General features: G+C 40.4%; 1 protein-coding gene across 4 annotated transcripts in view; it reads left to right on the top strand.

The window, feature by feature from the left end:
* Positions 1-22,895, top strand: part of akt1 (v-akt murine thymoma viral oncogene homolog 1) — a gene marked incomplete at its 3' end in the record, with an annotated part of 41,545 nt that overhangs the window by 13,176 nt on the left and 5,474 nt on the right. For all 4 annotated transcript variants that reach the window (XM_014011865.1, XM_014011879.1, XM_014011871.1 and 1 more), the window contains 8 exon segments: positions 12,123-12,251; positions 15,857-15,968; positions 16,278-16,404; positions 17,970-18,101; positions 18,242-18,307; positions 18,724-18,792; positions 18,911-19,036; positions 21,356-21,484. In XM_014011865.1, the coding sequence (XP_013867319.1) occupies positions 12,123-12,251; positions 15,857-15,968; positions 16,278-16,404; positions 17,970-18,101; positions 18,242-18,307; positions 18,724-18,792; positions 18,911-19,036; positions 21,356-21,484 (890 nt within the window).

The following is a 22,895-nucleotide window of genomic DNA, read 5'->3' as shown; positions in this document are numbered from 1 at the left end:
TCCAGTGCACTCACATCAGAATAACATATAGATTTGTTGTTAGATTAATCGAAAAAAATAATCGTTAGATTAATTGATTTAGAAAATAATCGTTTGGTACAGCACTAGTTTTGTAAGTGGGTATGGTCAGTGTGAGGCATGCTTATTTATTGTTAACACCACCGGCAGGACATTACCCAGTGCCCTTTGGACAAACCACATCACAAGGACAGGCTTACACACACACACACACACACACTGTAACTTTGTTACTATCATACCCAGTTGTTATGTGTCCCCAAATGATACTTCCCTTTTTAGGAGCTGCGCAGTGTGCACCCACACACTTCAAATGTGCCTACAGCCTCTAGTGGTCACAGACACCGAGCAGCATGCTACTCCTTTTTGGAAGAGCATTGTTTTTCTTTTGTCCCCCCCCCCCCACCAAGTTTTCATCAAAGACGGAGCATCATCAGACATCAAAGAGATGGATTGTGGGTTCCCTAGTTTCCAGCGAGGCTCCGTGGCCAAAAACGCAGTGAAGCTCAACAGCACTTGCTTGTCCTCGCCTCTTCCCTGGCCCTTGTTTGTTTGACTCATTTGCTCCCTGACAAGTATAAAGAGCCGTCCCCCTCGTTAGGCTAACGAAGTCCACAACAACTGTTGGATTTGGGTAACGCTCAGCTGGCTCCGTCTCCTGAGAGGAGGGCTGGCTTGAAACGGGGAGGGGAAGCTGAAAACACACCAGCAGAGGTGGCGAGGGGAAAATAAAAGGGACAGAAGTTAAACAGCATCTTTTGTAAAGTCCCTAGAACATTGTTCAGTGACCCAGTYAGCCTGGGGAGAGTCGGTGGAGGTTGTGCGCGACGTGCCACAGAGAACTTCTTGTGGTTTGGTTTGCAGCTCATCAGCTGATTGGCCTCTTTTGCTGGTCATGCGGTTGAAGGACACCCATGACGTGCTCCTCCAAGCAAAACCTTGTTGGTGGTCCAGAACACTTCATGAGACACAGAGGGAGGAGAAGGTGGGGGGCAGGAGAACAAGACGCAGAAAATGAAACGTATTGTTTGATCCTATGAATATCTGCATCTGGTGAGCAGACCTGCAACAATTCGGCCAACATTTTTTTCACAATGGTAACAGTTTGTAATATAATATCTCAGTAAGGGAATGCAGAGTTTTCTTTTATTCAACACTCTTCCAAGAAGCAACTCCATCTGATTAAGAAATATGTTGTGATGCTGTGCTGCTGACTGTCTCAAGACATCTCATCCTTAAATTTCTGACAGATTTATTGTTGGGCTCAGCCAGGCTCCTACACATCCCCTCATTATGGCTGTCAGTGGCCACGCGCTGCTGCTCCGCACCAACACTCACACAGGCATATTGYTGCACTAGAAGAGTGTTTCACCAAATTTGGAGAAAGTATTCACTTCAAAAGTGAGGGATTTTCAAAATAAAACTCAGAAGCCCTCCTTTTTGAATGCTTGATTACCATGTTTACATTTAAGACTGCTGACAATCTCAAAAGTTTATTTTAAAATTTCAATGTTTGAACATAAAAACTGGACAAATGAACAAGAAAAATGGTTACAAATGTACAGATCTTGCCCCTTAAGTTTCTTTTAATTAAATGTTTTGTGTGGATTTATGAATCAGTACATTGTACATCCTGTAATAAATTTGGATCAAACAAAAATACATGGTTTTAAAAAGCTTTTACAAATAACTCCTATTGCATATGCCTAATTTAAAAACAGTAAAAATTTATTAGTACCTTTTTGTTATTAATCTAAAAATTATTTAGATATTAGACAGAATTGACTATAGGTGTTGTGAAACCCCTATGTTATGATGGGAAACTTGATGCATCTTGGGCTGGGCGAGTTTGGCAAAAATATGATTAATTGTGGCATTTAGCCAATGATGTATAATAGACAACATTTGCACTGCATGTGGCTAATGTCGTGGCTTTGTTCGATATTTTCTGGCTTTCCTGGTACTCCAGTTTATGGCAGTATTTCAGGTGATTAAACATATTTGTAGGGCTAAGACATCCACATACTCGAGCCTACTGTGAGCTACGCGGACTCTGTGCATATTGTCTGCAAACGTTTGAGATCCAACCTTGAGTGTACTGATTGCCTGACAAATTCCTTACTTTTTTTTGCAATTTCAGTCATGGAGTCAAGGATGAGGAGGAATAGATAGTTTGCATTTTAGCTTTAAAACAACAGAAGAAAAGAACTTACTATACCAAGGGTCTGAGCTATTTCCTCTCTCAAAATTGTTTGTCAAAGTTTCTCTCTTTTCTAATCTCCTCTGTGAGACGCTCTACAAAATTTGACTCCATTTCGTCCACAAATGACACAGATTCTCAACTTTATCTGCTTGGTGTGTCATCCAAAACAGTTTGATGTGAACTTACCAGGCAGTTTATTGACGTGGACGTAAAAAACTGATCTCTGCGCTGACCTGTCCGACAGACATCCGCTTCCAGTCCGCGCATAACGAAGTACACCTGAGTATGTTGGGGCCTTAAGCATTAGTTGCTCTACGCTTCCTTTACCATTGGGCTCACATGTGTGCCTAATAGTGTGGTGCATACAAGAATACATCATCACATGGCACTAATTGCAGTAATTGCAAAGTGGCAAATATTAATTGACCATTTTTCTGGCTATTAATTACGCGATATGATTTTGCCCAACTCTAGTGCCATCCAGCTGAGTGCAAAAGCCCATATTGGGCGTAGAGGTTATGTTGTGGATCAGTTAATATCCTCTGATCTTGTATGACAACAGGTATTCWTAAATTAGCTCCAGGCTCTGGTGTTCACTACTTCCCCATACCTTTGTGGTGAGGTGTACCAGATAAACAAGCTTGGTTTTTTTTTTCCAAAGAGTGATGACTAAGCTCTGCACTGCATCAACCTCTGATTAACGCCATATAATCGGAGTTTATTTTAACAACAGTTTACAAGATCAGAGGATATTAACTGATCCACAACCTAACCTCTACAACCAGTATGGTTTTGACCTCTGATCAACACCATATAGTCTGCATTTATTTAAAAGCTGTAGTCCTCTTTGTAGGTGAGAACACGGACTTCAGGCTAAGCTGCATAATGCAGTTGGATGACAGCTCAGGGTATCTTCCAGTGTTTATAAAAACAGACCAGGAGCCAAGACTTTAGGATTTTCAGGACACTTGGCTCAAGCCCAAAAACAAAGTTGATTTCTGGGTGGTGTTTACTTTGGAGTGCAAACACCAATTAGATGGGGGAAAAAAGAACAGTTTATTTAAAAAAGAGATGAACACATTTTATTTTGAAGTGAGTTGCTGAACTAAAATTAACAATAAAATTGTGTACAGGCTTTGCAGTGTTTAACAGTACAGTTGTAAAACAGTATAATGCCTCAAGTGTCCCTCTAAAAATAAAGTGATTGTTGTTTTATAAAGGTATTTTTTAAGTTTTAGGGAAAAAATTKCTTTTAAAATTAAAGGTTTTAAATGAATAGTTTGAAGAGGGTTTTAGTCACCAGCATTCTTAAAGTTTTTAACTCAGCTCTCTTTTCAAATTTTATAAAAACTAATAGATGTTGGATTGCTGGGACTTTGTTTTATTCTTCATTGTTGTTTTTAAACACATGGAAATATTCCGAAGGATAAGTGGCATAATCCCAAAAATGGAAAGCTTAAAACTATTTTAGATCAAATAGTTTTTCTCCACAAACTTTAGTGTTTCAAGATCATCTGCAGCTTCTTTTTAAACGTCACCAGCTTTCGTTGACCACATTCACAGACTTTGCTGTTTTACAACTGTTATCAAACTGCTGATATTTGATCATGTGGTTTGAAAAATTTGAAAACCGAGAAAAATTTGATGTGCGAAAGATCAAAACTTATTCCATTTTGTGATCAAATTAAATGACATGAGTGTTGGGAAAAAAGGCAAATTGATATAGATCCATGGTGGCGTTTTAAACCTTATGAAAAATAAAATTGATGCTTTCGAGTTCTGAGATAAACCACCCTCAAAATGAAACAAACTTAAATATAGCATCTGTTTAAAGTTTAATACAATTTAGTGATGGCAAGTTATTTATTATTAGACTCACACATTTTTGTGAAAAGCTTTAAAGCTGATAACCCTAACTTTAAGTGTGATTTTATTCAACCCAGTCAACCACCAGCAGTAAAAGCCACAGTGACTGATCGGGGAGTTGAGCCCCCGTAGGCAGGGTCCAGCAGCAGAGGGTGTCGCACCAGGACGCCAGCGCTCTGGCAGGCTGGGCTTCTGGCCGTCAGCGCAGACCCCCTGCTCTGGGTAATGGGAAGCAGTCTTCCTGCTAAATGTGGTGGAGAGAAGTAAATTATGGGGGTGCAGCTGCTGGCGGGCAGGCTCGCTGGTAAAACCAGGAGGCGGCGGGAGATGGCACCTCCACCATTTGCCTTCTCTCGTGGCAARCCTGCTGTGTGCTTACTTTTCTGTGCAGAGTCCGCCTGCTTGTCCCAACTGTGGTACTCAGCGGTGCTCTTGTAGTTTTTATGTCGTCTTCATTTGTGTTTTTTTTCTTTCTCTGTTTTTAGTCTCATAGTGGTCCTGTTCTTCTCATCTGGTCCACCCCAACAGCCTCATCCCTTCTCAGTTCTCTCATACTTCCTTGCCTCACACTGTTGTGGTATAATGACCCTGTTGACAGTTCAAACCTATGGCAGCTACTAAGGACTGGCAAAAAAAAAAGCTTTCAGTCTCTGACATCAGTCATGTTGTTGGCACAAATCTCCACTTAAGAGAAAAGATGGAAAGACAGATTCATTAAAACCAATATATCTGTCTATTTTATTACTCACAACATTTTACAAGTTGTTTTAAATCTGGATAAAGAGTTGATTCRTACATGTCAACCCCTTTGGACGTTTACCTGTATAAAGAGCCTCAAAAATTCGYAAGTTTTGCTAAAAATCCRTACAACTCRCACCCGCSTGGGGGCTGTCGGCTGCGGAGATAACAGCGCCAGTGAACGTATTTCTAGCGACACGTTGGAAGATGGTTACTTTTTATCATCCTACAGGCTCGACATGTTAGATAAATTTGAAAATAAGGTTTTGAAAAAAATCCATAAGACTTGAAAAAGAATATGTATGCTTGCTCTATACGTCCGTATACTTGCAAAATGACGTAAAATCCTTTATAACTTACGGAAAATTCGTACAAGTTGACATTTATGTTGATTAATGTATTTGGATTAGAAATTTAAGCTAAATGCCTGCCTTTTGGAAGGGGGGTGGGGTGTCCCCCAGGTTTTTAAATCTCTTTAGAGAGTGAGCTTACATCAGTCCTCGAGAGTTCATTGGCACTAATTTGCTCTAAATAATGTGTGTTTATTTGTTTGCCGTGAAGTAACCCTGTTAACAAATCCATGGATTGCTTGTTTACCCAGGGAGAAGGGGCAAATCTCAGCCCCAGTGTGGCAGGGGGAACTTCCCACAGTGTCTCTATGGTAATCAGCAGGTGTCACTCACCATGGAGAAGAAGTGAGGGCTTTCTTATAAGCGTGAGAAAGAGAGGCAGCCTCCATTTCTTCCCCATCCCCCTGGCCTTTTTTTTTCTTGTTAGGGTTAGCAACAGCAGCCCTAGTGACAGAGAGGAAAAAGGAGAGGGTTAGATTCCAGGATGGTCCTTCAACTCATCGTGTTGATGCTGCTAGCTCTGCGGCCCCCCCTCCATCCAGCTGAAAGAAAACGAGATGTGAAAAGTTTGGTTGTCGAGAAAACGTAAAGCAACAGAAAGGAAGGAAGGAGTTCCTGTTTCTCGATGCAAGTTGAAGTTGAAAGTCTGCCGCTGCCTTATTTGGTCAGAGTGAACCAGTGGTTTCACAGTCCCGCCACGAGCCTTCCGATTAGGCCAGCGCTCGGTGGTTACTGGGACTCACTGGTGACCCCTGCATCAGGGAACCCTCTCTCTGGAGGCTGTGGCGCATTGAGATGCAGAGCACAGGGCGGTGGGCCGCAGCTGCAGCCTACAGGCAGAACCCGGCAGAAAAGAGCCGAGGGGATGGCGGGGGTGACTGAGGAGGGGAGGTTGGTGGGGGGGGCAACAAAAGATGAAGCCCCCCCTCTTGCTTTTGGAGTTCTAATTCCCTAATCCTCAACCTCCGCCTTCCCCCACACACGCACCCACCCCCTCATCCGATTCCCACCACTCTCACACACACATTCACAAATGCACAGTTTGTGCAGCTTCCACTGGCTCCCTTCCTCTCATCCCCAAGCTATGAATGGCCAGACGGGGACAAAACCCAACAGCAGTCCTCTCAGGAAGTCCAACCACTGGGTGTAGGCACTGAGAGGCACAGTGTCTGACCCTCAAACTTCCTTGCAGTGTGTGAGATCATTGAGCCATTTAACAATATGATTTCCTCCGTGTCCGTGGCTTATCTTGTGTCAAATGTTTACCATAATTAAAAACTACTCGACACGGAGATTAGAACAGATATGATGTGCAACAGGGCTTTTACTTTGGACATATTGTTGGGATGCTGTGGCCTTTTTATTCCGCGGGCTGCTTGATGAATGGTACATGATGGGTCTTATTAAAAGCCAACAAACCACAGCAGCTGGGACCTCAGCATTCCTGTCGTTGTCACATGGAGACGAATAGAGAGTGCTCCTCGGAAACGGCCACTAACCGCCCTTTCTCTCTCCCTTTTCTGTGTGAAGATTTCCACATTTTTTCCCCTCTTTGCTTCACCAATTCTTCAATAAGCCTGTCTGGCTGGCCTTTATACTTCAGGACTCTTAAGCCGAGTTGACTTGCAAATCGCTTCTGTGTCTCAAGATTTAATGTGAATTTAAATTGCTTTAAAGTGCCCGTGACGTCAAATTTTAGTAATACATTTGAATGCATTTTTAGAACATTGATAAAATATTGCAAAAGAAATTTCATGTCGCTGAGATGAGCAGTTGTTGAGATGTTTGCCTGTGAAGTAACAGGAAGTGATGTCAAAGGGGAATGTCTGCACATGAACRGAGCGCTGCTACAACAGCTAACAACCCAGACTGTAGAGGAGAATCTGATGTTTCTTAAAATTATTTTGAGTCTCTATCAGAGAGTTGGAGAAGAGTCAGAGTTCAATATTAGCTGCATTTCCATTGCAAATGTGCGCAAAACTTTGTCGATATTCTGTTAATGTCGAAAAAACATAGTTTCGCAATTGCGTTGTTTCCATTAAGTAAGAAATGCTATTAAAGTCTCGCGTGAATACGTTTTGTTCTCGCGATAAGTAGTTACAAACATGGGGGCAATGTATGTAAACTCATAGCATATTGCTACCACAACACTAGCGCTCGTCATCAGAGGAGACGTCGGCGTCGTATCGAGCCTTTCGAGTGACAAGCCCCTTATACTTGGGAGCGGCTACGTATGCTGTGTTTTTGGGAAAATGTAGTCGTGAGTTTAGTACTTTCTTTTACTACTTCGGTGATTTCACTACTACTTTTACTTCCTGTTATCTTCTTCTTTGTCTTCTTTTTCGCCAATAGAAACAGCCGGTTCTTGATCACGTGACTCCCGTGATGCGAAAAAAGTTTCCATTGCAGTTTTGCGAAATACACCAATTTCGATACGGCCGAAAAACCACCTCTTCCTAGCGCAAAAACATTTAGTCAAAAAATGTAATTTTTTTCGAAATTGACTTGTTTCCTTTTGAGCAAATTTATTTTCGAAATTCTAATTTGCGCATTTTCATGGTTAATGGAAACACAGCTAGTGTTTCAATAAACAAAGACCAGAGAGTTTTCTTTGTTAAAGAGTTCCCCTTTGATGTCACTTCCTGTTTCACTTTAGCTGAGTGAAGTTCAAAAGAAAATATGCCATTTATGGATCAAAGTGGGTTAAATTGTGTGAATTATTCCAACTTTCTTAAATATAAAGATGTTTTCTTTGACTTTTTGTATTTGAAGAATATGCATGTCAAATTCTGCTTTCTTGCGAGGCACGAACAGGTGAAGTCTGTAAAGGTGCAACATCACTTTAGAGATCATAAAGGTGATTCGGTGAACATGAGCAGATGGGCGGACGCTCCGCCTCGTACAGCTGTGGCCAAACCGGTTCTTTCCCACGGCACTTTGTATGTTTTGTGTTTAGGGTGTAAAGGGCGTGGCAGTCGCATGCWAGAACTGTCCACATGCAAGGCCACACAGCAGCTGGCAAATAAAGATGAATTCTGTTGTGTTTGGCAGCGGTTCTCTGTTCATTATTTTCCACTTTGCCCAGCGCGCATCCCAGCCCTCAGCAGCTGCTTGTCATGTAAAGACACTCTATCAGGCCCTGACAGCTCCTCCCATGCACACACACCGTGCACATGGCTCATACACACTTGACTCCTGCCCGCACACTCCCCTCCGCTCGCAGTCGTACATATGTAGGGAACATATGTAGTGATCTGTCTCACTAGCACTCCGTTCGGCACAGCTCTCCGCACAAAGCTTTTTCATCCCCTCCAGTTCTCTCATCGCTCAACTTGAGTCAAATCAGTCATTTTATGCTTCTGTCCTTCCTCTAATGTTGTTGAGCTGAGCCACATGTCTGCAGTGAAACTTTTTGTTTTGTTTTCAAAGAAAACCGTTGATTCTGTGACACGGAGAACCACACTTGCTGTAGGTTTTATCTTATCTAGGTTGTGGTCAGTCTGTCTGTGGGCCATTTTCCTGTTTTGGAGAACATTTTGACATCAAACAGGGTTCAGTTTACTGGAACGCTGTGATGATGATCTGACTTAAAAGCAGAAAGCTCTGTTGTGTTCTTAGAGGCCCATTGTCCTTTGTCAGCTGTTTACGCTGCTTTGCTCACTATACAGGATGTATTTCAGGTCTACTTTGCAAAACACTGAAGTTCTGTGAAAGTTAAAAGTAGCTTTCTCTGACTTTTTTTATATAAAAGTTTTTGATTGTGTTTGCTATTATTTGTTTTTAACACCCCTTTCACAACTCCTGCTCAGTTGCCTGTCCAGTAAACCAGTTTTGCAATAACTGATGAATATGTCTTTATAGTAATTTGATTTAAATCATTTATCATTTCCAAAGCTGTGTTGTACTGTTTTTGACATCCTTCTGTTCCAGTCTAAACAACTAGATTACCTTTTTGTGATCCTCAACGTCGAACCAGCATTGCAACTCTACCTCCCCCAACAAGAATTGCAGTCGCTCCTTTTGCAAGATGTTTTGCATTCGTTTGTCACCGAGTGCATGTCTGTAACCACAGTTTCTTTCCTTAACTTTGTTTACATGAACTGTATAAAGATGCAAAAAAACAAAAAAAAGTCCAGCTGTCAGTTTCACTTTCACATCGTGTCAGYGCTTAAGAAAAGCCGCTGTGTGGAAAGTACAGCTGAATAAAAGTAGAAGAGGAAATGAGTGTAAATGGGAAGCTTACAAGGGTCATCTTTGTTGTTTATGCTCTAAGTGCAGTCTGTGTGTGTCTGTGTGTGTGTTGCGCTGCTCAGCGGTGGAGACGCACTCGCAGACAACCGGATATAGCCGTTTCCACTGTTGTCATGTGACCATGTTTGCGGTCACACATAAGGAAGTTGCAACGTCCTCCCGTCTAAATGAGTCTGCACTGGTTAAAAGTGCAACATGGATGTGTGGAAATAGTGGCGAAAGTTAAATTTTTTTAAGTTTTTTTTTTTTTTTGTCAGTTTGAGTAAAATCGTTGCTCAAAATCCTTCATCAAGTAACACTTCATGTCAAAATTCAGCATGGTGACATTACTTGGAAGACTCAAGTGACTGGGAATGCTGGGCTTGTGTTTTCATCTCCCTGACATCCATGGGATCAAGGCCACCTCAGTGTCTCCAAATGCAGAACACGCCAAGCCTTGAGCTGCAGCGTCACGCATTACCTCCCATGCTGCTTCTCTGGTGGGAGCCATGCGTCAGCGGAGCTGGCAGGGAAAAGCTCCCTCAACCTTTCAGACTGCACGTCGACGCAATCGCTAACACACATGTGTTTTTATTGCCTGCGAGTTGACGAATAAACGCGCATCTATTTGCACACAAGCACTGGAGCTTTTCACAAATACCTGTCGGTCAGGATTTGAATCCTGCAGTGTGTGCACGAGTAAATTCCCCAGTCTGGAAGTGATTTGCTGCATTCTTACTTCTAAACCAAAACTTCTCAGCAGAAACTTTTTTTTTTGTCTCGTTTGCGTCGGTGAGATGCGCTCTCGTTTTGTTGTCGCGGTGTCAGGTAGGGGGCTCATTATGTCGTCTCTGCATTGTGCACATACTGTCCTCAGTGGGCGATGGTGGGGGGGTGAGGGGTATGGGTCAGCCAAAACCTGACCACAGAACATGTCACCAGCTGGGGCCCAGTTGAGGAAAAAAAACAGACTCAACACTAAAGGTCGCGAAGAGTTTATGGTCATACGAAGATTCAGGTGTCGGTTTTTAAAATGCCCCTCGTGTGTACTTTGATTTAATTAATGTTGCAAGTCCAAACAGCTTTGTATCAAACAGGAAGCTGAAAGGCTTTTAAGGCTTGTGGTAAATAATCTGGTCCATGTTGATTCTTTAAAGATCATCATATGTAGGTGACTAATGTGGAAGCTGAAAGCTCAAGTCCTTGATATAAAAAAGCTAAAGATCTTTGCTATTGCGTTAGGTAGCTCATTTACCTTTAACTGAAAGACCATCTAACTGCTGACAAAGACGTGCTGATTTCTAAATTAGTAGTTGTTTTATGTGAAAATAATGACTCTGTAGAAAACAAGTTTGTGAAGCTCATTTGTGCTGTGATGTACCGACACAACTGGAAAATTATGTACAAGCATCTCATTTTATAAGACTTCATCTTGCTGCGTGAGAATAACTTTATCTAAACGACTTGCTTTCAAAATATCTGTTTAATCTCTCCCTCTCCTGGAACTGGAAAGCCAAATTGCAGATATCTTGTTAGAATTTACTACTTGTACCACTTCATGATGAAAAAACAAAGTGTTTAAGTGAAACAAGAAAAGATGTTTGGGGGTAACCAAAACAACACATCCTATATTGTGATAAGGTTGTGTAATTCATGTGATTTTGTAAAAACAAGAAATGTAGGAACCTGCTTTACACAAGCTGCAGATGTTTTTGTACTGTTTGGTCTGTTATCAGTTTCATCAATCAGAAGTGTGTTTTTGAAGAGTGTAGCAGAAGCTCATATTGACAGATCTTCCACATCTCTTGCAYGTCTCTTGCACGCGAAATGCCACACTCCTGCGTTGGAGGAAATGGAGCAATTAAGGACAGCTTGGCGCTTCTCTGCAGGGGGTTAATATGTGGCTTCGTAATTAAAAATAAATTACAGTTTTCCTGTATAAATATTCAAGTTCCACACCATTGTGTGCCACTGCCTTGTTATGGTGGTATGTAAGCCTTTCTTCTTCTTCTTTTTTTTTTTTCTGCCCCGTCTGTGCAACATCTGGCGCAACATTTCCTGAAGCATCACTGAAATAAATTGAGTTTTGTCTGCCTTCAGAGAAATTCATTTGTGCGATGCAAGTGCAGTGTGTCTAAGTGATTAGGATGAGCACGCATGCTTGAGGTTATAGCAGGTGTCTAAAAGAAGTGTGGGATGTTTTGTTTAGAAATTGAATTGATAGAAAAAAAATACACATTTTTTGGAAATTGTAGAGGACATTGGAAACATTTTTGTTGCTCTTAAAAATCAACTGATTATTAGTTTTTTTATAGTAATACTTTTATGAAAAACTGCTTTTGGTTTTGTTGTGCCATCTTCACCAGAACTCCCTAAAATAGAGATCTCATACCACAATAATACAGYCCTGGTTAAACAAATAAAGACCTTTTTTAAAGTTTAGGTGAAAAATATACATTTGTACTTTCTTTGTACTATATTGTCCAAAGTGCATCATTTTTTTTAAACCTTGAGGAATAAGGTGTTTTARTTTTAGCTAAAACCAACATTTGTCTTACAGCTGACTTATACTTTAAAAAATAAAAGTAGATAATCAAGAGCAACAAGGTGCATGTTTGACCATTAATCGTAAAACTTGTACATTTTTGAGGGTGTGAAAATGAACATTTTTCAGTTWAAAAAAAAGACAGTATTTTTCTCTYTTCTTTCCATATMAGGAGAATACATCAAGACCTGGAGGCCAAGGTATTTTCTGCTGAAGAGTGATGGTACATTTATCGGTTACAAAGAACGACCACAAGATGTTGACCAGCTGGAAACCCCCTTAAATAACTTCTCTGTAGCACGTGAGTATCTACATCAGAGGAACCACTTTTCTTCCTCCTAGTTTCTTGGCAGCTTGCTTTACTTTTTCTTTTTYAAGTTTAGATCCGTTTTTATTTACTTTTTTTAGCAATTACTTAAAAAGCACGACAGCTGTGAGCTATTAGTTGGAAAACACAGTCAGACCTCAGCTTGGCTTACCAAGTTCACATCTGGTAACAAAAGGACAAAAAAGAAAATGTTTTACACCTTTTTCTTTTCTTCTATTTTAATGTTGATGTCAGGTGCTTTCTTAAATTTTTCTTTCCCTAAATAAATCATTGTCACGGTGGTCCTCCATTGTGCTTTAGAAGTGAAGGTTTAGTTTTCTGTCTCACGTTTGGAACCAGGTTCTCACTCTGAGGTTTTGTAAACAAAAACAATGTTTCTAGAGCATTAATACCTGCTTGCCTTCTGTTTGTTGTTGGACCAATGTCTCTATCAGATCTTTGTGATGTACATGATTCTACTTTCACAAGAAATCTTAATTTGACATCTATGAATTAAATTAATAGATGTCAAATTAATAAATTTACAGCAAAAGTTTATATAATCAAGATATCAAGATTTTTATAATATCAAGCTCATTCATATTTTTTTTTGTCTCAAAAACTCAACACGTAGGAACCACACAAGGGGAGTAGAAGACGTTATGACATTTGTTGTGTCTTGGTGCTATATAAACTGAATTGAAGCTACAACAACAACTCTCTAGGGAGTCTGTTTTGTAAAGTGAGCATGTTCAGTAGGGTTGGGCAATATTGGCAAAAAAATAAATCACGATTAATTGTGGTATTTAGCTGATAACGATTAATTTGACGATTAATCCCCTGGAGTCCCTGGACACCCTTATTTGTCCAGGGGTGATGGCAAAATGATCACGATTAGTTTTGTCCATGACCAATTTAGTGGGAAAGATTTGCTCTTCATAAAAGTCTGTTCCAAATTGTGTCAAAATTACAGACTTCAGGCTATACATCAAATTTTAAATTGTGTTGATAGATAAATAAGTTACAGAACTTTTTTTAATGTTCGTCATATTTGAACCTGAGAGGAGCAGCGAGYGGATTCTACCTGTTGGCATTAATCGTATTAATTGTCAAGAGCCAAAAATTGATTGTTTTTCTGACGATTAATCACACACGATACGATTATGCCCAACCTTAATGTTCAGTTGATGTGTCATAACAAATGTCATCATGTACATCATACAACAAACAATCTAAGGAAGCCAGCTGATTGCGGTTGAATCACTGTCACAGTCTCTCATCCTGAGTAGCACATTGGCAACAGTGGAGAGGAAAAACTCCCCTTTAACGAGAAGAAACCTCCTGCAGAACCATGTTCAGGACATGACATGAAAGCTCCAGCTAAGGTTTTATTTTAAAAGATAAAGCTGCTGGTAGTATGGCTGTGTATTGCCAAGAAATTGGTGATATGATACATATCACGACACGGGTCACGCTGTGATATATCGCGATATATTACGATATTGTAAGCAAGGTGATATATTGCCAGTTTTTACTCAAAAAGATTCAAATTGTTTAAAAACTCAGTATAAAGAGAATACATTACATGCATAAAGTCTGATTATTATGACCCCCGCACGCGAAGCGTAAGCGGTAGTCATATTGTTTTCGTACTGTTTATTTTATTTTTTTTCAGTGATTTTTGGTCAGTCGTAGCACAAAAACGACTGCACCAGTCAACATGAAATTTGGCAGGACTGTAGRTGAGTCCGACCTACACTGCGCCAGCCAACGGTTTTACGATAGACCCCATATTTGAGGAGGGGRCTCCTTTCAAAGAGGGGATGTCTGGACATGCAAAATGCTTATAACTCAGAAACTGTTCAACATAGGAGCTTCAGATTTATTTTGTTGTTTAGCTCTGAGGTCAGACCCACCAATCAGTGCCCCCACCACTCCCCGGACCCCCAATTTATCTGAAAAAGGGGTATCTGGACATATAAAAATGGTTATTGCTCAAAAACTATAAAACATAGGAGCTTCAGCTCAGCTATTAAAAATAGTGCTTTTGAGAATTATACACTATCAGGAAATGAAATATTTTAATATTTGAGTGTATAGATATTTTCTTAGGCCCCTAGCTGTGGAATGTTTACTTGAAAACTGGACTTCATATAAGATAGATGCAACAACTATCAGTGGGAATACGCTGACAGAAAATTAAGATGTGTAGAAAACTTGCTGCTCACCCTACGTCAGAATAGCAAAGCGTTCCCAGGTGCTTAAAGGGCCAAATTAGTATTGGGGGTCTTCCCTAAAATTGTGACCAAGTAACTCTTCTATGTACAATTACTCCTGTATGCTTTCAGTGATGAGTGGTTGTAGGATTATCTCTCTTGTATTCCTGCACTAAAGCAGGAAAAGAAACGTTGCCACAGAATGCACCTGCTTGATATTTGGCTCTTGAAACTTGTTCATTAGATGCAATCCTCAGTCACTACATGTCTTCCAGACTTCTCATTTATTTTTTAAATTATGTGACAGAAAGTAACAGCAACGAATGCCCAAAGCCATCCAGCTCACTCCATCTTCACATCAGAGAAAGTTGCTGTGCTGATGACTGAGCACAGCAATTAGACAGCACACTGTTTGTTTAACTAAATGTTTCCTCCCCAACGCTTTTGAGTTATTGTAGCCATTAGCCGCCTGATTTTGAGTATTTATCCGGGCTATGTTTTGAGGCGCTTGTCTCCATCTTCATTGGCGCTTTTTATTTTTAATTTTTTGTCACCACCGCAAACCCACCGTTGGAGGACACATGGTGTGTCGCTGCTGACGGTGCGGCTACAGCTGGAATGCATATTCATCGTGATGAAACCATGTTGCATCTCAGTGGTGGTCCAGTCAGAGTCCTCCATCGATCAGAGAGAGGCCATTTTTGTGTCACATCCTGACATATTTGCTGACATGTTCCATTTAGGAGCAGATGTTAATGTGAAGAAGGTGCAGATGGAAATCTTTGCTTTGTAAATTCTGTCTTCTGAGTAATTGTTTTTGGCAAACTGCTTACATAACAATTATTTGCTCCAAATGTGGAAAAAAAGGAGAAGACAATGAAAGAAAAAAGGAAGTGATACTCAAATTATAGAAATCTAGACAGGGATATGAGGGTATATTCTTTTTTTATGTTGAATATTTCAGAATTTTTACATTTTTTAAAATAGTRTGGAATTAAAATTACACAGAAAACTTAGCCCTTTTTGTAGTTTTTTTATATTCCTATCTTTACAAAGAACAGAAAGTAAGGATTTTTTTAAAAAAATCAGCTGCATCACTTTGTTAGAAGTGTATTTTTTTTCAGAAATTACAGTTTGTTTTGTCCCAAATTGAGATCAAACCTTATATTTCCAAGGTTTCATTTTGAGGGAGCTTCAAAATTAAGGATGGGAGTTGTTTTCTTCCACCAAAGTGCACCTGTTCTTTTACAAATTGGCCGACAGTGCCTGTTAGGGTGGCGATAAAGATAAATGGCTGTAACTGTGGGTCTGTCTCTCCCCTCTGTTTCCTACACACTGACTCTTCTCTTCATCTCCYACCCCGCTCTCCCTGGCTGTGGTCAGAGTGCCAGCTGATGAAGACGGAACGGCCCAAGCCCAACACATTTATCATCCGCTGCCTGCAGTGGACCACTGTCATCGAGCGCACCTTCCACGTGGAGACCCCCGAGGAAAGGCAAGCGAGATGCGCACACCTCTGCACGCGGAGCAGTGAAACACAAGCCATTTACATGGACACTGTTTGCCCTTSTCCCTGCACAAATTAAGAGCTCTGTTTTCCCCAACATGTAGAAGTGTATATATATTTAATCATTATTACACTCTTTCACAGGGTCCGCTGGTTATTGGCAGAACTCGCACGTGAAATTGCCTTTCTGTTGATAAGAAGACAATTACGTGATTGGGCTGCTGGGCTTGCATGACGGCAAATGAGCTGATGTAATCTTTCTCTCTCCCCCTCTCTGCTGCCTCCGTCTCTCTTCAGGGAAGAATGGACCAAAGCCATCCAGGCAGTAGCTGAAGGCCTTCACAAACAAGAGGAGGAGATGATGGACTCCTCTCCAGACCCCATGGACATGGAGGTCTACCTGACCAAACCCAGACACAAAGTGGTACTGGCACATTTCCACTCAGATTTTTGTGTCCCTCTTCTTGCTTTTCAACATTTCACCATGCTATAGTTGCACTTYGACAGCTTCCCCTCATTTGCCTTATTTCCCCAAACATCAACCACAGGTAGCTCAACACCAGATGACATGTCCACTAGGGCTGTGTATTGGCAAGAATTTGGCGAAACGATACATATCATGACAGAGGGGTCACAATGCGATATATTGCGTTTTTTTTTGTCCAAACATTTTATTAAATAAAAACCTCTTACTGGTAAAAAATGAAAAATGAAAGCCCAAAGTTCATTGTCTCAGAAAATACTAATATTACATAGACATACTTTTGATACATTTAGGTGTGTTCTGCTTTGTATGTATTTTATTTATTTGTTTCATATTTCTTATTTCATCCATGTTTTCAATTATTAGACTAAATTTGACAATAAATAGTTTGAAAATATATTTTTTGCAGCTTTTAGTTTTTAATATTAATTTCCAATATGGTCACCCAACACCTAATAGCCTTTATGTTGTCATAAAGTTCAGTAAACAGATTATATGAAGCTGCTGCACAGAGTTTCTGGGATCAGCTGACCTGCATCCAGAACATGATTTGCATAACTGTGGGTCGAACAGCAGGGCAGGTCCCGAAAATAAACTGTAAATAAATGGAGAAACTAAACAACACAGTTAAACCGTCTTTGAAGTGAACACAGCAGGATAAACTTCAAGTATATGGACTTTAATGCGATCAGCCGGACATTGAGAGCAACAGACAGTTTTATGTCACGGGGGGATGCCAAGCTCACTCGAGGTGCTACGCATGCGCTATATACATGCCTGCCTGCCTGCCTTGCGTAACGTGAAAGTTGACTACAGTTGGGAAAAATGCGCACGAAACACTTAATTTGGCTTAAAATACAGACATTCTGACAAATAAGTAACTGTTTGTAACCTTACCTCAGCTTAGAAGGCAGAGGGTGTCGGTCTTTTCCGCTCAGATTCAGCTATCGGAGCATGAAGCTAATGTTTACTCACAATGCTAATGCTCCCTTACTCTCTGGCGCTCAAGAGGTAGAGGAGCCAAATGGCTGGCTCACTGCTGCCAACTAGTGGTCAGAGGCTGAACTACAACATAAAAATGAACGGCTGGCAGGAAAGTGGACATTTTAAAACTTAATTAATATTTGATACAGGGTTTTAGAATATTGATACAGTATCGGGAAATGAAATATCGCAATATTTCAGTGTATCGATATTTTCTTACACCACTAATGTCCACAACTCCCCTTCGTTTATCACAACATAAAAGTCCAAAGCTGTGGGGTTGGGTGTCCTCCACACAATTTTAAACATTTTTCCTCGGTGTCAGAGGTTAATTGAGACACAGCTACATACGGTTGAGGTCAAATCATTAGAGAGGTGGAAATTGCTTAGTGGGTAAAACGGTGCCTAAAACCCTTCAATGTTTTTGTCAAAGGGATTGTGTGTCCCAGCTAGTTAGAGCTCGGGTTTGTTAATGCTCCGGTTTGTAACCAGATGCAACTTTGTCTGCTTTGGCCTTCTAGACTATGCACGACTTTGAATACCTCAAACTCCTGGGAAAAGGCACTTTTGGCAAAGTTATTCTGGTAAAGGAGAAGGCCACAGGACGCTACTATGCTATGAAGATCCTAAAGAAGGAGGTGATCGTAGCGAAAGTGAGTGTTTGCCAACAAGCAGAGTGAAAAGGGGGTGAAAAACACTCAGGTTTGAGAGGGCATCAGAGCAATGACTGATACCTAAATAGTTAGCTATTGTAAGACTTACACAAACACTCTTTGTGCTTTTTCTTTCACAGGATGAAGTGGCGCACACACTCACAGAAAACAGAGTCCTCCAGAATTCAAAGCATCCGTTCTTGACTGTAAGGAACCCTGAGTACCTAAACCAGTTTTTAACTGACGGAGATGCTCAGAAACTCCCTCAAATTAACCCAGCAGCTTATATGCAGAAAAGGGATGTTTGAATAGTATTTTTAAACACACTATACTTAGTAATGCTAGCCTTTTTTTTAAAATTCCGTTAACCTATTTTGTGAACCTTGACACTTTGTGTTTTACTGAGTGGCAGGTGAAAGCAACGATTGATGCAAAGTGCTCAGAACTGGTCCTATTTAATATTGTTCCAAGCCTGAATGCTGGAAATCCTATGTTTTTTTATATCTAGTTCTTTGTAGATATTTGTTTGCGATTTGCATGATAACACCGGCAACTTCCTCTTGAATTAGCTGGAAACACAAAGTTCTGCTTTAAACACCTTCTTCTTCTTCTTCTTCTTCAGGGACTGAAATACTCTTTCCAAACACACGACCGCCTGTGTTTCGTCATGGAGTATGCAAACGGTGGTGAGGTAAGCCAGTTTAAAAACATCATGAATGCACGCCTTGCGGTGGCTTGATTTTAATGATCTTTAAAAAAATGTAGCCCCTTTTCTTTTGCACTAAGTGTTGTTTGTTGTCAATCTGCAGCTTTTTTTCCATCTGTCAAGAGACCGGGTGTTCTCAGAAGAGCGAGCTCGGTTCTACGGTGCAGAGATAGTGTCGGCACTGGACTACCTGCATGCTGAGAGAAACGTGGTTTATCGAGATTTAAAGGTAGGCAGGGAAACGTGTGCTCGCCTTCGCCCAATGTGGCCTCTCTTGCTCTTCTCTGCCTTTTTCTCCCTTTTTTTTCTTCATTCCTTCCTCCTCCGCCTGGATATAAATAGGGTTTATCTTCATCTTGAGCAGTGGCGGTGGCCAAGCCTTATTGATCTGCTTCTTCCAGACCTCACTGCAGCTGGAGACGAGCTCGGTCCACACACTGCTGCAGACGGACAGAAATAACTACCGGGGCTCTTTGAACGAATGTGCGACCGCCTCTGGTTGTAGCACACACTCGGTGCCCAGCGGGTGAAACCTGTGCACTTTGTTTGTAATTGATATCGCTTTGTAAGTTTAAGCTCAGTAAAAGAGCTGTTCTTAGCCGAGAGAAAAATATCCATCATTTCACAGTGAAGATGTTGGAAGGTCTCAGCCTCTGGTTCTGTGTTTGAGCTGAAAGAATTAACAGAATTCTGTAAGGATGACCTCAGCCGTGCATCTTCCAGATTGATGGGCACGGTTTTGTATAGGAGGGTTATCAGTGCTGCAGTGGGCATCTGTAGCCGTGCTACTTCCAGCTGATAAAACTGTACCAGCCAGGTCAGCACAGCGTGCATTCCCTCCCTCCTTCCCTCCCTTGGGTTTTACGAGGCAGGCTCCCAGCCTGCGAGGGTTCTCCTGAAAATGCCAGGATAGCAGGATTGGAGGATGTGCTGACTCTGGCTGGGCGCTGCTGGCCACGTGTGAGCTACAGCTGTCAGGTGACTTGAAGTGAGAGAGGATGGGGAGAACGAACAACCTCAAGTCGTGTCTCTAAGTGATGCTTGTCTTTATGGCCCCATTTTTATTTTCTTATCAAGTAGATTTTCTTTTATATGTCGGCACGTGTTTAATATGTAGAGTAAGATGTAGAGTTTGCAGCTTTCAACTAGAACAATGATGGTTGATCTGCTTCTATGAGAAGTGTTTACTGTATTTTTTATTTGCAGGTATCTTTAAATAAAAGCAGTTAAATAAGTGTGTGCAGATCACATTTATTTAATGAGAAATAGAGTGACACAGTGACTCAGTTGGTCGAGATGCTGTTTCTCAGCAAGAAGGTTGCCAGAGCAAATCCTGACCCCAGGAACTTTCTGGGTAGAGTTTGCATGTTCTCTCTGTGCGTGCGTGGGTTTTCTCCGGGTACTCCAGTTTCCTCCCACAGACCAAAACCATGACTGTTAGACTAACTGGCAACTCTAAAATTGTCCTTCGATGTGAGTGAGAGAGTGAATGGTTGTTTGTCTCTGTGTCCCTGTGATGGACATGTCCAGGGTGTACCCCACCCCTTGCACAGTGACCCCTGTGACCCTGAAAGGAAAGAAGCGGGTTAAGAGGATGGATGGATGGATGGATGGATGGATGGATGGATGGATGGATGGATGGAAAACAAATACAAATTAAGTTGAAAATTACTTTGTTCATTAGTTTTATTTCTCCAAATAAGTTGGTTAATACTAAAATCATTAAATGTTTTTGTTTTTATCATTTTTTATTATGTTATGTATATTATTATGTATATTAATGTTTTGGTTTTTATTAATGTACTTGGTAACACTTCATAACTACACTTTATTTAGCTTCAATCATTAACAATATCATAATAATAAGGTTATATAAGAAGGTTATTTAACCTTAAAAACATCATTAAGGATGATTCATACTTAATTTATATTTATTAAATTTATTTATGCTTTACCCATAAAGGCTAATTACTTTTAAAACCAACATACTCTTTGTTTATTCATGCTTAAAAACTCGTGAATTAATATTCTATATACTGTGTTTGTTTATGTATGTAAATGCTCATATAAATCTACTTTCACACCATGGGTTAGACATTTATTATTGATTATCTACAAATTCTGCAGTGCAGCAACAAATTGGACAGTTGCTAGTAGTCTTATTGTGAGCCCTTCTAAAGTGAAAWCTATTTATTCTTAATTATTTGTTAATGTTAAAACACTGAAGGGCCACAAGTTCCTTTTCACCTGTGGAAATCAGACCGAAATCATTATCAATTCAAAGATTCTCTAACGATTAACACGTGTAACAATGAGTATGTTGGTTTCGGAAGTAATTAGCCTTTATGGGTAAAGCATTAATGTTAATTTATAGCCTATCAAGTATGAGTCATTCTTTTTGTTTTCAAGGTTAACTAATCATTTACTAAGGATTAATTAATGCTAATTAAGGAATAGTTATTGTGTAATTATTGTGTAACTTTGATCACACCTCACAAAAAATATGGACTATAATATAAATCTTTTCTTTCGTAATTCCTCTGCTCAGCTGGAAAACCTTATGCTGGACAAAGATGGACACATAAAGATCACAGATTTTGGTCTGTGTAAGGAGGGCATCAAAGACGGTGCCACCATGAAAACTTTCTGTGGGACACCAGAGTACCTTGCACCTGAGGTAAACACAACTTTTTTTATTTTGGGGGGGCTGAAATATTAAAATTTTTATCAGCAAAAGACACCAAACATTTTAGTTTTATGAAATTGTACAACTTAAATCGCCTTAAAGTTTAGTTGAAACACCTTTCAGAGCCGCTTGGTGTCCATTAAAGTGCCTGACATGCTTSTCCTTCAGATACAAAAAGTCAAAGAAAACTTTGTTCTATTTAAGAACCTTGGCATACCACACATTATTTTACCCATTTGGACACATAACTGACCTMTTTTCTTTTGAACTTGTCTTGGGAAAAGARAAAGGGAAACAGGAAGTGACATCAAAGGGGAACTCCTTTAAGAAAAAGAACTCACTGGTCTATGTTTATTGAAACATTATGATTTGAACTCACTTTTTTTTTAGTTTCTGTCTGATAGCGRCTCAATATAATCTAGAATATCAGATTCCTCTCCGCAGTCTGGRCTGTTGAGCATTTTAGCTTAGCTCTGTTTTGATGCAGATTTGACATCACTTCCTGTTACTTCACATGCAAATATCTCAACAACTGTTCATCTCAGCAGCATGAAAATTATTTTATAGTACATCCTCAGTGTTATCRTTCCAAAAWTGCATTTTTATTCAAAAGTTTTGATGTCACAGGCACTTTAAACCAGTGGTTCCCAAAGCTGGGGTCGGGACCCACAGTGGGGTCCTGAAACATCAAGGTGCGGTCCTGAAAATATTTTTTGAATTAGTTACACACACACAAAAAAAAGACAACTAAGAACATTATTGTTCCTTTTGTTTTTACAAAATAATAAGATTAGTGTACTTAAAAAGGACAAAAATAGCATAATAAATAATGTTATATGCTCTTGTTTATTTGGTGTGAAAACAATGCTTATCAACCAACAACAACTGGGGGGCACAGGTCTTTTGTGGGTCAAAAGCTGAAAAGTTTGGGAACCACCGCATTAAACTGTTGTATGGTGTTTGCTGCTGCAGAGGGTTTTAACACATCTGTTCAAAATATTTCATGTGTGCTCAGCTGGACCGAGATCATAAGAAGGTTGTGTACAAGTCACATAACTTTTACACATATCAAAACTTTCAGTTACCCTTCCAAGTCATCTTTTAGAGAAAAAAAAATCATTAATTACATTTAATAAGGTAAACCAAAACGGTGACTGCTAGGCTTTTGTGGACCCCAAACAAAAACATGGAGTGTGTTGTTGGACCCCAGTGGATGGGAAGTGTTTTGAAGGAAGGAGCAGCTGTCTCAGAATGCCTTTCTAATCTCCAGCTGAAGTTAATGAGTGTGCCCAGGGCAGGGCAGCTTGCTCCTATGCTCTCTGTGGAGGGGTGTGGCTGCGTGCAGGTATGACAAGTGTTCTCCGGCCCGTTGTCGTAAAAATGCTTCACAGGGGGTGGGGGC

The sequence above is a fragment of the Austrofundulus limnaeus genome, unplaced genomic scaffold (genome assembly GCF_001266775.1).
Source record: "Austrofundulus limnaeus strain Quisiro unplaced genomic scaffold, Austrofundulus_limnaeus-1.0 Scaffold2, whole genome shotgun sequence".
In the NCBI taxonomy this organism is placed as follows: Eukaryota; Metazoa; Chordata; class Actinopteri; order Cyprinodontiformes; family Rivulidae; genus Austrofundulus; species Austrofundulus limnaeus.
This window is presented reverse-complemented; position numbering and strand designations above follow the sequence as displayed.